This window comes from Alligator sinensis, unplaced genomic scaffold (genome assembly GCF_000455745.1).
Source record: "Alligator sinensis unplaced genomic scaffold, ASM45574v1 scaffold505_1, whole genome shotgun sequence".
In the NCBI taxonomy this organism is placed as follows: Eukaryota; Metazoa; Chordata; order Crocodylia; family Alligatoridae; genus Alligator; species Alligator sinensis.
The window spans coordinates 164,367-178,418 of NW_005841940.1; the positions used below are offsets into that span (position 1 = coordinate 164,367).

General features: G+C 47.6%; 1 protein-coding gene across 1 annotated transcript in view; it reads right to left on the reverse strand.

Annotated features, from left to right (window-relative positions):
* Positions 1-571: 571 nt before the first annotated feature.
* Positions 572-14,052, reverse strand: part of PXN (paxillin) — a 44,286-nt gene continuing 30,805 nt past the window's right edge. The window contains exons 9-18 of the mRNA XM_025199289.1: positions 12,015-13,076; positions 10,880-11,146; positions 9,479-9,877; positions 8,700-8,780; positions 7,988-8,107; positions 5,732-5,902; positions 5,207-5,380; positions 4,515-4,596; positions 4,031-4,179; positions 572-1,836 (exon numbers count right to left, since the gene is read on the reverse strand). Of these exons, the coding sequence (XP_025055074.1) occupies positions 1,570-1,836; positions 4,031-4,179; positions 4,515-4,596; positions 5,207-5,380; positions 5,732-5,902; positions 7,988-8,107; positions 8,700-8,780; positions 9,479-9,877; positions 10,880-11,146; positions 12,015-13,076 (2,772 nt within the window). The 3' untranslated portion in view covers positions 572-1,569. The remainder of the gene's footprint in view (positions 1,837-4,030; positions 4,180-4,514; positions 4,597-5,206; positions 5,381-5,731; positions 5,903-7,987; positions 8,108-8,699; positions 8,781-9,478; positions 9,878-10,879; positions 11,147-12,014; positions 13,077-14,052) is intronic.

A 14,052-nucleotide genomic window follows, 5' to 3' on the forward strand; every position in this document is an offset into this window, starting at 1 on the left:
AAAAAAAATCATTCCAGGTGATCCATGAAAAAAACGCTATTCATAGATCATTGGCTTGTGCTGGAAAAAAATAAGTCACATTCCCTTCCCCACAAATTCCAGATCCCTCCCAACTCCCAATAAAAAGAAAATACTTAATGTTAATAGTCAGGTTTAACAAAGCATTGAGGTTAAAGACACAGTAAACCAGCACAACTGATGCACTGGCTGATATAGCACAGTGAGATATAAAAGTTGCTTTCTTAAAATCACTTCAAAACCAATTTCTGTATAAGAGGATTAAAAGTAAATCAGATATGAATTCAAACCTCAGTGTAGAAACCTACAGTTCTTATCAAAGACAGGATACAGTATTCAGGTTGATAGCAAAATGCCAAGTGTGTCACGCACACCAGACCCAAGGGACTTGTTATACCAGTAACAGTCAATATAAAAGATTATTGCTCTAGCATCTCTCAGTAGAACATAGTTTCAGAGCAAGGAAAAGGAAGGTATCAAGGAGGGCTGACAGACCTGATCAGCAAAGAGCAGAGAGAGGAAAAATAAAAGATCCAGTCTCTTTGTTTTTCGCTAGCCTCTTTGAAAAAAAAAAAAAGAAAGAAAGAAAAAAAGAACCAGAGAGGCTTTTCAATTAGCAAGCTTCAGGCCAAATGCACCACACAAGCCATACTCACACCAGGGAGTGGAGGGGTCAAGCCCTCCCACTTCTCTGCATGCTCTTAATAATTAGTTGCTGCCAGCCTGCTCTTCCCTCCTGGGAGCAGCAGACTTGGGGAGCATATGCCCTCTGCAATTGTGGGGAGCACAGGATGCACAGCACAGAATACAGGCTGTGACACTCCCGCCAGAGGCTGGGGGAGCAGGGAAGGGTTTCTCCACACATGTCCTGCTCCAGCATGCTGAGGAGAGGGAAAAATGATAGAAACTAGAAAACAGAGCAACCGTTTTAAGAAAAACAAGTGGCATCAATTCCCTGCAGTGTTATGGGACCAGAAGGGACGTCACTGCAGGGTCTTTACGGCTGCCTGGGCCAACACTCAAAGATCACTAGATCCTGTGTGTTCCACTGAGCACAGCCAGGGCACCACAGAGGTCACAGCACAGCCCTTGCTGTGCAGCTATTGCTCAGGTTGCACAGTATTCAAAAGTCCCAGAGAGAGAGAGAGAGGGGAAATGTCACCAAAGGAACAAACGCACTGTTTGGAAGCGTTGCATTTTGGCTCAGAGAGAGCTGACAAGGCTGGACTGCGCTCACGTAGGCTTGACCCAGCCCCTTCCTTGAGGAAGGAGTCTCCTTGCCAAAGCCTTCAGGCCCACCTCAGCTGTCAACAATCACACAAGCTTTCATGACAGGTCTCAGCATCTCCCTGCTGAAACACACAGCAAGGCTATTTCCAGTTTTATGGTCCTTCTTGTCTCTCTGGATCTACTGCCTGTCTAGCAGCACTGAGCATACCCTTTGCCCTCCCCCTCCCACCAAGTAAGGTTTTTAAATCACAGTAATGTTCAGAGAGACTGGACTGCCTAGTGGCTGACAGAAAGATGCTCAGTTCCCCATCTATGATGGCTCTAACAGAAGAGTTTGAGGAAGCAGTTCTGACAGTAGGGCTTGTCGTTCTGTTCCTTGAAGGTTCCTTTGTTGAGCTGCTTGAGGCAGAAGGCACAGACAAAGTGTTCTGGGTGAAATTTCTTGCCCATTGCAGTGATGCAGCGTCCGGTGATGGGCTTCTGGCAGCCAGAGCACAGCGAGCCACGGCGTTCATGGTAATGCACCTCACAGTAGGGCTGCCCATCATGCTCAAAGAAGCTGCCATTAATGAATGGCGTGAAACATTCCTGCAAGAGGAGGAAGCAAAAAGGCACTGACTGACATGGCAACCTAGGGATACTGGCAGCTCCACAATCCATGCCTGTGGATGGGCCTGTGCCTATGGGCCTGTGCCCTGCCAGGCCCATAGCTGCCCAGTGCAGAAGTGGGAAGTGGGAATCATCTATATGCTACAGGTGGGGGAAGGGAGCTGCAAACACCATGATGCCAAAGAGCTGGGCTATACCCAACAGAAACGGGGTCACTGATTGGAAGCTGACAGACAGATGAAGCAGCCAGGAAGCTGAATAAAGCCATACCCTGTATGCAATTCAGTTCCTGTCCCCCAGGTTAGCTTCAGTAACAAAAGGAAGGTGTAAATACTATACTATACTATACTATACACACACTTGTTAAGTGTTCTCAGTCACTTCATTCTTGATCTATATATATATCTAGATATATTTAGATATCTATATAATCAAGAACAAAGTGACTGAGAACACTTCGCAAAAACCAACAGAGGCCTCTCTAGCCCTAGTGAGTTGGCAGGGGAGAGAACAAACCCCTCCCCTGAAGGAGCTGGGTTACAGGAAGTGAGAGGCAGGGCACACCTCGTCATACTGAGGCTGCTTCTGGAGATGGTGGTTGGCAGCACTAGGCAACCATGGGCAGGGGAGACTGCAGTGAGTCAGCAACAGAGCTGAGAATACAAGAGCTCCAGAATCCTGGTTTTGTGCACTAGTCTCAAGGCCACCCTTCTTCTTGTGGGGGTGGGGGGCCAGGGGCAGACACGGACCCAAGCAGACTGCCACAAATGCACACACACACCTAGTTACAGACGCATGCAAACTGTGATACGCATGCAGGTAGCCAGCAGCATGTACATAAAGCATGTATCCTTGCACATGGGAAACTAAATGGATTCCAGCTGTCCACAGCACTGAGGGATACTGGGCCCCAAGGACCAACACTTTCCAAAAACAGATGCTGAGAGCAGTAAGCCACTCCCCTCCATTTTTTACAACAGGGCTGAAAACTGACCTTCACAACAGAAGGGGAGAATCCTTCCCTTGAGATCTGGAAGGTATCATTTCCAGCCCCGTTAAATGTACACAGCATGGCAGCATGAGGCACAGAGGACAGGATCTCACATGCAGAAGCAAAGCCTGAACTTGGATACAGGGGCTTCTTGGCTGCCACTAGCAAATTGCTAGATGGTCAGTTTGCTAGTGGCAACTGCCTTAACTTGCAGGAGTCTTTAAGAAACAGTTTTAAAGTGGCGTCAGCTGAGTCCTTTACAGTTTATTCAGGCAACAGTTGGCTGCTCTGCAGCAGAGGGAGGTGAATGGACCAGTGGTCTGCTCAGAGATTCTGTTTCTCATCCTAGACTTGGCCCTTCTGTTCCATTCTCCAAAATACTGACCAATCCCTCTCCACTTCTAATGGTCTTGGCAGAATTAATATTGCAAGGCTCTTTGAAAAAGTGCCAGGTATTTAATCTGCAACATTACAGCTTCTGATGCTATAGCGCATTCACACTTCACAGCTATTTCACTGGGTTGCACATTAGTTTGCATAGGTCAGGTCTCATTAGCCTATGTTTTCAGAGCAAGTGTGAAAGGCAGTCCTTAAAGAAAGCCACTGGAAAAGTCAGTTTATCTGTGAACTGCTACAAAAGCCCATTATTACAACTAAGGGACAAAAAAAGAAAAAGAAGTGAGGCATCTAGATCAGTGGTTCTCAACCTTCTTAGTACCACAACCCATTTGTAAACATCAGTGGCCAGTCCCGACCCAGTGCCCCTCGCTCCTGACCTGCTGCCCCCAGGCCCCAGCCCCCCAGTACTGTGGGGGAGGGGGTCAGTGTGTGGGGTAGGAAGGGGAACTCTGCCAGCCTGCAAGGGAAAAGCCACAGTTTCCCATGTTTTCCTCCTTTAAAGGAGAAACCATTTTTAAAGTTTGTTGATTCGTTTTTTAAAGTTTTTCTGCAACCCTTTCATATATTCTTGCAGCCCACTTTTGGGTCATGACCCACAGGTTGACAAATGCTGATCTAGAGGGCTTGATGTACATAGACTGAGGAGTAAGAGAGCACTGTGTTATGGATGCACTGCACCTTGTGGAACTGGCTCCCCTGTTTCAGCAGAGAAAATGATCAAGTACCCACCTACTAGCAACAAGAGGGATAACATAACAGCAGAAAAAGGCTGGGATCTCTTACCCGACAGACAAAGCACTCAGGGTGCCAGAGAGTATTCAAGGCAGAGATATAGTTTTCCAGGATGGCCCGGGCACAGCCTCCACACTTAGGAGCGAACATGTCAAAGTAATCCTTGCGGCAATAAGCTTTGCCATCCTTCTCATGAAATCCTGTTAAGGCCACAAGGGAAAGACAGAGCCAAACAGCATCAGTTCCTGACCTTCACCCAAGCAAATACCCCGCCAGCCTCTCTGAGCATAAGTGCATGGCTAGGGCTCCCAGTCAAAGATGACAGAGTTATCCCTTATTTTTCTGCCCACACTTCATGTCCTCCAATCCCCTTGTAGGGGCAGGGACTGCTGCTAGCTTCCACCCCAGATTGCAGCCCTCTACTTCAGTACCCTTAGTTTTCTCCATTACTTGCAAAGTACCCCTTACATCAAAACTCTTTGTTGCTCCCATCTCCCATCCAAGAGAACAGATTTTCTGCACACACAAGTCGTACCTTCAGGTCCAAAAAAAGCTCCACACTGCGCACAAAAGAAGTGTTCTGGGTGCCATGTCCTGTCCAAGGCGGTCACCACTTTCTGTTTGGAAGAAATTATGAACAGTCAGTCTGTGGCTTCAAGTGAGGGGTGGGGGAACAAGGGGGCAGGGAGAGGGAGTGAGAAAACCACCACCAGCAAAGCTGACTGCAGGACGCATGTATGCTTAAAACAGCTGAGTGAGACTCCTCCTCAAAGCTTCAACTGCCCTTACAAGGTACTGTATACTACTTCTTCCCTCTACCCTTGGCAGGACACCAGGCCCTAGGCAGTGGTCTGAAACACCATCATGCCTCATTAAATTGTATCCCAGTGAGAAAAGCCAGGGTGTATATCATGGAATGAAGGTGGATACACCCTAATAACTGCGTTGAGTTACAACAGGAAGAAGCACAACCTGCCCTCTTACTGCAGGACCCTAATACAGACATTGGAGACAGCCAAGCAGGATCCAAGTTTTTTCCCTCTAAACACTGGCATACAGGAAAAGCAAGGGTGCCAAGATGGCAAGAGAAGCTTTACCAGGGACAGGTGGAGATGTGCCTATGTAACTTGATACTCAAGCCCACAACACAGCAATATACTTCTCCCTTTGCAAGCCCCACAGAGTCCTACTGCTGATGCACAGACACAGGAGTTGGCTCAGACTCACATCGAGGATGGGGCCGTTGCAGTAGTAGCAGCGAGGGGAGAAGAGGTTATGATAGTCCTTCTCACAGTAGGGCTGACCATCACGCTCAAAGAAGTTCCGCGACCCAATCTCCTCCTGGCAGTGGGTACAGACGAAGTGCTCTGGGTGCCAGGTTTTCCCCATGGCTGTGACAACCTGCAAGGAAGAGAGCAGTTATGAAGGATGACTCCACCTCTTCGCCTGGGCAGGTCACATGACAAGACATTGTGTGTGGAGGTCAGCACAAATGAGAAGTTCTACCACTCAGGTGAGCCCTAGACTAGGATAGCATGAAAACTGAATTACCTATCATCTCAGAAGAGGGCAGTCAATCCCTCAAGGACAGGGGCAGAGGTCACTGGAGGAGCTTACAGCATACCTGGCCAGTGGATAAAGAGTACTTCAGTTTCTCCAACATCTTCTGTCCCTTTCATCTCTGACACAGCCCTCCCCATTACAGCCAGCTGTAGCCCAAATTTTAACAACAGGATGGTTTCTCTGACGCACCTGTCCAGCAATAGGCTTCTTGCAGGCTCCACAAACACCTTTGGCAACAGTCGCTACTCCCAGTTTGTTCAGGTCAGACTGGAGGCTTCCCAACATGGTGTCCAACTGGCTGCCTGGTTTGGGGAGTGCAGCTGGAGGGGAGCTACCCCCAGCTTTCCCCTGAGCCATGAACTGTAAACAGAAAGAAGCCAGAGATGTTGAAGTAAACACTGTAGCGCTCCTCAGGAAAAGTCCTGCAGTCTCTCTCCTTCCTGGTCTTCAGCTGCCCTGCATGTGGACAGACCAGGAGCCACTAAGAGGAGGCTAACATGCCTGTAGAAGTCAGTGAGAATCGGATCAGGTGCAGAGATGCACTCTGCCCAAATGAGGGTGTGAGCTGCTGACCACAAGCATGATGTAACAAAGCCCCCAGGACCTATATCATCAGAGCCCTGGGGAGTGGGGATTTGGCTTTCCTTTCCCTCCCATAAAGCAGATTACCAGCACACCACAAGCAGCTGCTTCAGCACAATGCTCTTTAAGCCTCTGATGAAGTTTTCCCTTTGCCTCATAGGTTCCTGGCTTGCTTACAAAGAGAGACATGAGCTCCAAATGGTTCCCTAGCCTTGTCCCCCCTCCCTGGTCTCACACAGTTGTTGCTGTCTCTCCATTTCTAATCTCCCCTCTCCCTTACAATCTGCTTTCCCTCTCCCAGCTCTCCTTGTCCATGCTTTTTGATACATTGCCTCCCTTTTCTTCCCATTCCCTCTGCACGTTTCTTGCTCCCTCTGTGCCTTTGGGTAGCTCTGACCTCATGCTTCAGCTACGTCAAGAGCTGTAAGAGGAGCAAGAAAGGACGGGGGTCAGCTTTCAAGCAATCACCTGTTTCTCTTCCTGCAGATGCGCCAGCACATTTGCTATGTGTATGCACCCAGGCGTATGCTTGAGAGGGGAGGACAGCAGTTTGAGAGTGGTAGACATGAAACACTGCACTCTCCATTTAAGAGATCTGCATGTGACTATAGAGTCAGCTTGAGAGAGATCTTGGAACACCCCCTTTTGGAATAATCCCAATAAGTACTTAACTTGGAAAGACTGTCCACCAAGGCAGGGTGGAAGAAGGGTGGAGATACATTTCCTTTAGCAGGAGGGAACAAGGGAAGTGGAAGTGTCCAGACATATACAATGTAGGCTCTATTTGGATACTGAAGCCATCCAACCTCTAAGCATTACAAAGGTGAACTCTGAGTTTTCTACATCCTGTTAGAATGTAAAGTGCAGGTCATATTAACTGACCTTGGAGGGCAATGGCAGCAGTCATGTTTACTAAGAGTGCCAGCTATGCTATACCCTCAGGGAAACTGTAGGGCATGCAGGACACTTGTTTTGTCTCTTATTAAAAGAGAAACTAGATGATCACAAAACAAACACGTCTGTGGAAAATGTGCAGGGCTGAAGGACTAGAGCAATCTAACACCTGAGCTCCTCCCATGGAACCAATGGGAAAGGCATGCAGACGAGCTCTGCAACACTGGCTAGAGAGGCACATGCCACCATCCCCAAAGGGGAAAACTTCCCATCCTGTGTCTAGTGGCATTAGGCCTTGACTCACTTACTCAGTGAGTGTCCAGAACTGGCTTCCATTTGTTCATAGGAAAAAAAATGACAAGAACAACAAACCAAATGTCTGCACCCTACACTTTGCCCCTCCTGCCTCATACCAGTGTCCTGGAATCCAGGAGAGCAGTAGTTGAAACCAGATGAAACCAAATCTACCCTATCTACAGTCCCCCTTCCTCTTGTCAGCCGCTCCTTGAAGAGCCACTTCTAGCAGTCCAGCATCACAAAATATGTCCAGGCTGCAGCCAAAAGCTGCATCTCTGCCATCCTGATCACCTCCCCTCCCAAAACCTTTCCTCTGAAAACAGATTTGCAAACAGATTTACAGCACCAGTAGAAGTTTCCCCAAACCCAAAGTTACAGGGAGGGAACTTCTTTCTATGAAAAAAGTGGTCAGTGGAGAGCAGACGGGGCCCTGACCCTGAGCTGCACAGAGTACAGAGTTGTGGATACTTGGTACCAATCCATCTGGACAGTTTATAATGCAGCAGCAAAGGAGCACAGGTTGAGGACAACCTATGTATTTAATCTACATTTTCACCTTATGCTCTGGTCTCTCTGCACGGAGCACATTTTTACTAGACAGCTGCTTTCACAATCTGATCCCTATAGCACCATAGAGCCAACAACAAAAAAAAAATAAATCACAATACAAACATGTGGCTGCGCATATGCTGCAGTGGAGGGGCACAGAGGAGGGACTCCATCAAGAGAACCACGTGATTCCTCATCCTGGCCAGGGGCCTGTGGCCATCGTGCAGGCTGCGCAGAACCAGACTAGAAATGGACAAATGAGAAGAGATGCATCGCTTAGAGAGAGGACAGTACTGAATGGAATGCAAAGTGACAGCAGCAGAGCACTCCCATTCCTGCCCAAGGGACCATGCGAGCCACCAAGCAACAGCTGACCTCTGTGCAAGCACTGATCATCTCAATGAAGGACCAGACAGATTCGCCCCGTACTGGTTGTACAGCATCCTTAACTAGCCGAGGGATGCAGTTCCTTTGGAAATGGTTCTGCAACCTGTACGCACAACACTATGTCTGCACTCTGTAGAGAACAGATCAGCGTGGCCTCATTAGAATAGTCCTATCAGCGAACACCACAGCCACACTTCGTACAAATGCTCATGCAAAAGCTCTTCATATTCCTGCCCTAATTTACAAGGTCTGGCATTACTTTCGAATTCAGCAACACACCCCATAACACAGTAGACCATGCCTAGAAAAACATCAATCCAGCATTCACAGCAACAGGAGCTCAGTCTAAGGGACAGCTTGAAGTACTGCTCAGGCCAGAACCACAGCTTTGGCAAGAGCAGCTTAAAAGCTTGTCATGCTGAGACAGGAAGTAGAAAGGGTGTCCTGCCTTCTCAAGGGGGCATGGCCCACGGGGTGGTCGAGTGGCAAGAGGATTGCTACGCCGAGCCAGTGGTGGAGTAGAAATCACCTGCAAAGTATGACAACAATTTGTGATGCAGAAGGGCCTCCTGCTTGCAACCGGAGACTGAAGCCATACTGCACTGGCTGGTGCATACAGCCCACCTGGTACTGAACTAAATCAGACCTGCTCAGGGAGCTCTGACTTCCCAAAATTTCAGGCAGCATTCCCACTAGGCCTGAGGAATGTGACAGTCAAGGCAGCTATTTACTGCCTTGCACCACACCCAAGCCCCTCTGAATCCTCACTGAGCAGGTCCAGACAGATGGGCTCCCAGGAATGTGTGGAATGGGTGTTCAGCTTCTCTTTCTGGTTCTGAGATTCCTTCACACTTTTCCCCAAACCCCCAGTGACATACTATGGAAGGGAGCATGGGGACCTAAGCTAATGGAGTGGATTCCTTCAGCTCAATAAGGAGAAGTGAAACCCTTGGCCTTTTCCCACATGTATATGGCCTGCAGATGGACAGAGAAGTTGTATAGACAATTGCAAATCATTACATGCACATACTTCTCCCCCTGTTAGAGAGGTATACATTGGCAAGAAAAAACAGCTATCAATATCTCTGAAGCTGTCTTCTCTAGAATGAATCAGTGCCAGGCCTCACCCAAACTCTAAACTCTTAACTCAAAAGAGTTGAGGTTGGGCATAACAGAAAAACTTGTGTTCTTCACTTAGCAGAGCAGTTGGAAGGAAAGGAGGCATGCCTGCATTGGTGGAAAGAATGGATCTGCATCAGTCTGACACCCAACAGAAACTACTGCCTTCACAGGAACAATCTGGGCTTGGGGGGGATGGAAGAATCTAGGATCTTCAGAAGGAGGAGTGCCCACAACAGATAGTTCTTGGTAGTCATCAGAAGAAGTCTCCCACTGGAACAGAGGCTGGGGAGGCAGGCTGAAGGAGGCAGAGACTGGACTAGGTGCTGGGGCAGATGGTATGTAGGAAGACTGTGGTGGAGGTGGGGGTGGGGGTAGAACAGGAAAAGAAGAGGGAATGGCTTTGGCAGGGACCATCTTTGCTTCTTTAGGACGCTGAAGTGGGGGAGAGGGTGGAACAGAGACCGTTCTTCTCAGGGGGGCTGGGGATTCTGGAGGAATTATAACCTAGAAAGAAAGGAAGGAGAAAGGTGAACAAATTTGAAGAGGAACTGATAAGCACTTCCTGCAACAGGTCAGGCAGCACAGAACAGGCAATAACTCAGTGCTCACTGCCCACTGCTCCTCTACTTCCCTTGCACAATCACTATTTCACAACAGACCAGAATACAAATGTAAGCTGTAATTACAGGCAAGAATGTCATTTTCAACAGCACTTAATCTGAGAAAAAAAAGTGTCTGGAAAAGATGCTGAGCAACAACTTGCCTGGCTATCACAGTCTCAGGGCATCTTACACCTAAAACACCATGTCCAGCTACAGTGCCATGAAAAGAAATGTCAGGTTTGCTTCCCCAGAATGGAGAGAAAACAAAACCCACTTGACTGTCTCGTAATATCCAGACCTCCCATGCACACAGCACTATCCTCCTAAGAGATCACTTACTCTAACGCTAGGACTTGAGTCTCCTGTGATCCAAATGGAACCAGTGCTAGGACAGAGGAGAGTCAGATCCTGAGTCTCTTCCACTCAAAAACCTACATCACACCTCTATTATAGTCCTTCTCTACAAGGAACATGGGAATACCCAGTACAGTAGACCCCTGATTTATGCAATTCCAACTTAAGCGTGTCTTGCATTTAGGAGATTTTTTATTAAGGTCCAGACTGGAAAATGTCCCTTGAGATGCGCACCATTTGCGTATATACGTAAACGCTCATGAGATTCGCGTATATACGCAAATGTCTCACAAGATTTGCAGGCGGAATCAAGAGGAGCTGTGCCGCCATTGTGGTAGTGGCATCTCAAGATGCGCGAGACGTGCCTCCTAAAGGTGATTCCGCTGAGAAAAGGGGGGGGAAAAAACTATGACTAAGGTATGTCTGGGGCATGCAACGCCTCACTACTCTATTATTTCCTATGGGGAAAGTCGCCCCGACTTACACAAAATTCCCCCGGAACATAATACTCGCGTAAGTCGGGAGTCTACTGTACGTTTTTGCCCTCTACCTTCTCTACTTGCTGTCCACCATCTTGCTGCTCCCTCTGTGGCCTGGCAGTGATAATGACCCCCTCGGTCAGCCAGTCGTCCTGACTCTTCCATTCTTCTGGTTCCTGTTTGCTGATGCCCAGTTTGTCTTGTAGCTCTTCAATCAAGCGATCCTGGGACTCAGTCTTGTGAAATATGGCTGGGCCTAACTTACGCCTTGGGGAAAGGTCACGGTACATTGGATGCACATTTAAGGTCTCTTTTGTCCTCTTGATTACAGATTTTATCTGAATGACAAGGTAGGAGTTTCAGAATGAAAAGAGCACTGCAACAGCAAGCCCCACGATGCAGCAGCAGCACAAACAAACCATTAGTGACAACTGTGAGCAGGAAGAGTGATGGCATTTATTCCACGATGCCAAAATTCCTCTTGGCACACCCTAGAGCAGTGACTCAGTACAAGGAAAAACCCAGTCAAGCTAGTCACAGCAGCCAAAAATAACTCTGGCTACAAAAGGCAGGGAAAGATTATTCAGCAGGGAGCAACAATGTGAGGTAAAAAGCTGCAGTTCAAGAGGACCCCCATGCTGGATGTTAAGGAAACTTCAACACTACTGTGAACCATACCAGCTGCCTTGTATCTGAGCCTTACCCAAGTGTGGGTTAAGGTAGTTCCCCATCACAGACACTTCTGTCCAGCACAAAAGAAACACTATGAGGTCCAGTGTTAATACCTTCAGAGGCTCATGTTTAAGCCAGCAGGTGAGAAACTGCCATCTCAAGTCTGAACAGCCATTAGGAAGAAGCTGCTCCATCTGATGGGCCTCTGTGGATCACAGACTTACCTCATTCCAGCTATGAGATAGACTGCAGACATGGAGGTTGCTCATGTTCTGTAGTGTTTAAGTAACCAAGTGCTGATCAACATGCAAAAAGGTACCACAAAGTTGCTATGAGTGGAGCTTTCCTGACCTCTGTGCCATGCTAGCTGTCAGTACTACTACTCCAAATGCTCCAGAACAACATGCTGTTAGTCTGGAGTAAGCTATCAAACAGCTCGAAATGAATTCACACCATGCACAGAGAGCTGGCTGTGCTACCAAAAAATCATGGTTAGGATCTGTCCCATTCCTTCTACATTCACACAATGCCTGCCTGGCCTGATGCAGAAATCCTCTGAACAGGTGGTGTGGAGAGAGTGAGCAGGTCCAATCCATCCTTCCACACATTTTCAGGAGTCTCTGGAGTGGTTGCTGAGCTTCTGAAATGCTGTCCTTCCTGACCTTCTCCTGGCTTGCTCTGATGAGGACCATATTTTCTAGGAGTTCTGTCTCTGCCCTGCCTCCTCTGACCCAGATCAGGAGAGACATTTGCTTTGCTTTCATGCTGAACTTCAGTATTCTGGACTGGCCCTTGCTCTGCTACAAGACCCAACGGGCTTTTAATATCTGGGAAAATATCCCACCGGTCCAGTGCCACAATGGGAGATTCACACACAGGCTTCGTAACAACATGGTTGTTTTCAGCATGTACTTCTGGTGCAAGCATAGCTAGCTCTAGAGCCCAAAGCTTATCTAAAGTTGTTTCCACAGTCTCTTCCTTCTGGGAAGGAAAGGCTGAATTATCCCTGAACAGGCTGTGCTGTTCTGATTCTTTGGTTGTCTGCACCTTTGCTTGGCCAGTCATGCCAGTGTCGGAAACAGAAACTGCTGAGAGCTTGGTTTCAGCTCTCTGCTCCTTTTCAGTGACTGTTGTCTCATCCAGTCCCTCACTCCAGGCCTCTGTATTCATGGGCACAGACAGAAATTCCATCCTGGAGGCTAGCAAAGACTGGGATGTCTCTTTAGAAGAGTCAGATTTTTTGCTCAACTGAACTGGGCTCACAGAAGCCATTTGCTCCATACAAGTAGCAGAAACAGCAGCAACTTCTGAGTGTGAAGGACCCAACAACCAAGTCACTGAGGGGAGCTGTGGAGTGGTGACAGAATATCCTGGTGTAACTGAAACTGTACTGCTACTGCCTTCTTCTTCAATATGAAGGACCTCCAAGGGGCCAGGTGTTGGCAAGCCTGGCAAGTCCCTGTTGTAGCCTGTAGCATGGTATACCAATGGAGACAGTAAAGCTGTATTGAGAAGAGTGTTGGTTGAATCTGTATTTGCTGAGATAGGAATTGGCTCCAGGGAAGGCTCAGAAATCAGAGACATGGTAGAACTAGTCTGCAAAAAGGAGAGAGAGAGGAACAGGGAAGAGAAAGACATGGAGAAAGAAGTGAGGAAAGAAAGAAAACAAGACACAAAACAGGTGAACAATTAAGTCCTCCAAACCAAGGAGACCTCCTGATCCAAAGCCATCAGGATGGCTGGGAAGACAGAGGAGGAAGTTTGAGAGTGGAATCTGATCCATATTGCACAATTTCTGTGGAGGGCACTGAGGATGAGAAGAGATTGTGTAGCTGGAGGTGGTTTTTATGCTCTAGTTCAGAAGAGTAGTAATTCATCCTCCTTCAAATGGGGCTGGTGGGTCTGTTGGAAGACCAGAGCACCCAGACTGTGACCAAGGGTCACGTTAGCAACTTGTTCCAAGTCAGTCACAAGCATGTAAAATTTAAATTTCAACGTGAAAAAAATCAATGCAAACAAGCCATAATATTGTCTTCCCTGAAACACTAATAGGACATTCCTGTTGGTTGAGTTCACAGCCATGAAAACAAAGCCTCAGGGCATTCATTGCAAGCGTAGATGACTCAAGCCCTGGCCTGCTCAAATCATTAGTCTTGCCTCTGGATCTAATACATGATGAATTCAAGAGACTTTCTAGCACTTCAGAGGTTGCACTTTGGGGAGCCCTGAATTGGCTGTCTTTCCCTTCAGCCAAGTCACATTTCTTACACTTGGTGAGAAAAGCCTCAGTTTTGTTCCAAAATATTATACGACAAAGTCAAGGCTTGGCTTTTAGTTCTCCTCTACTTACAAAGCCCTTTCAAACAATCATTATTGGAGGAGCCTGATCTCTCCCAGTTCCTACATAAGAGGCCTTCATATTTCCCCAATGAAGATTAGCATGCCTTCGTTTTTGCTCTTTCAAATCAGCTACTGGTACTTACAAGGTCCAACACTGTACCCTGATTACAGGGATTCAAACATATAAAGGATTATTCTCAGCTTTGTTTTTAAAAAAGAAGTTGTTTCTAGC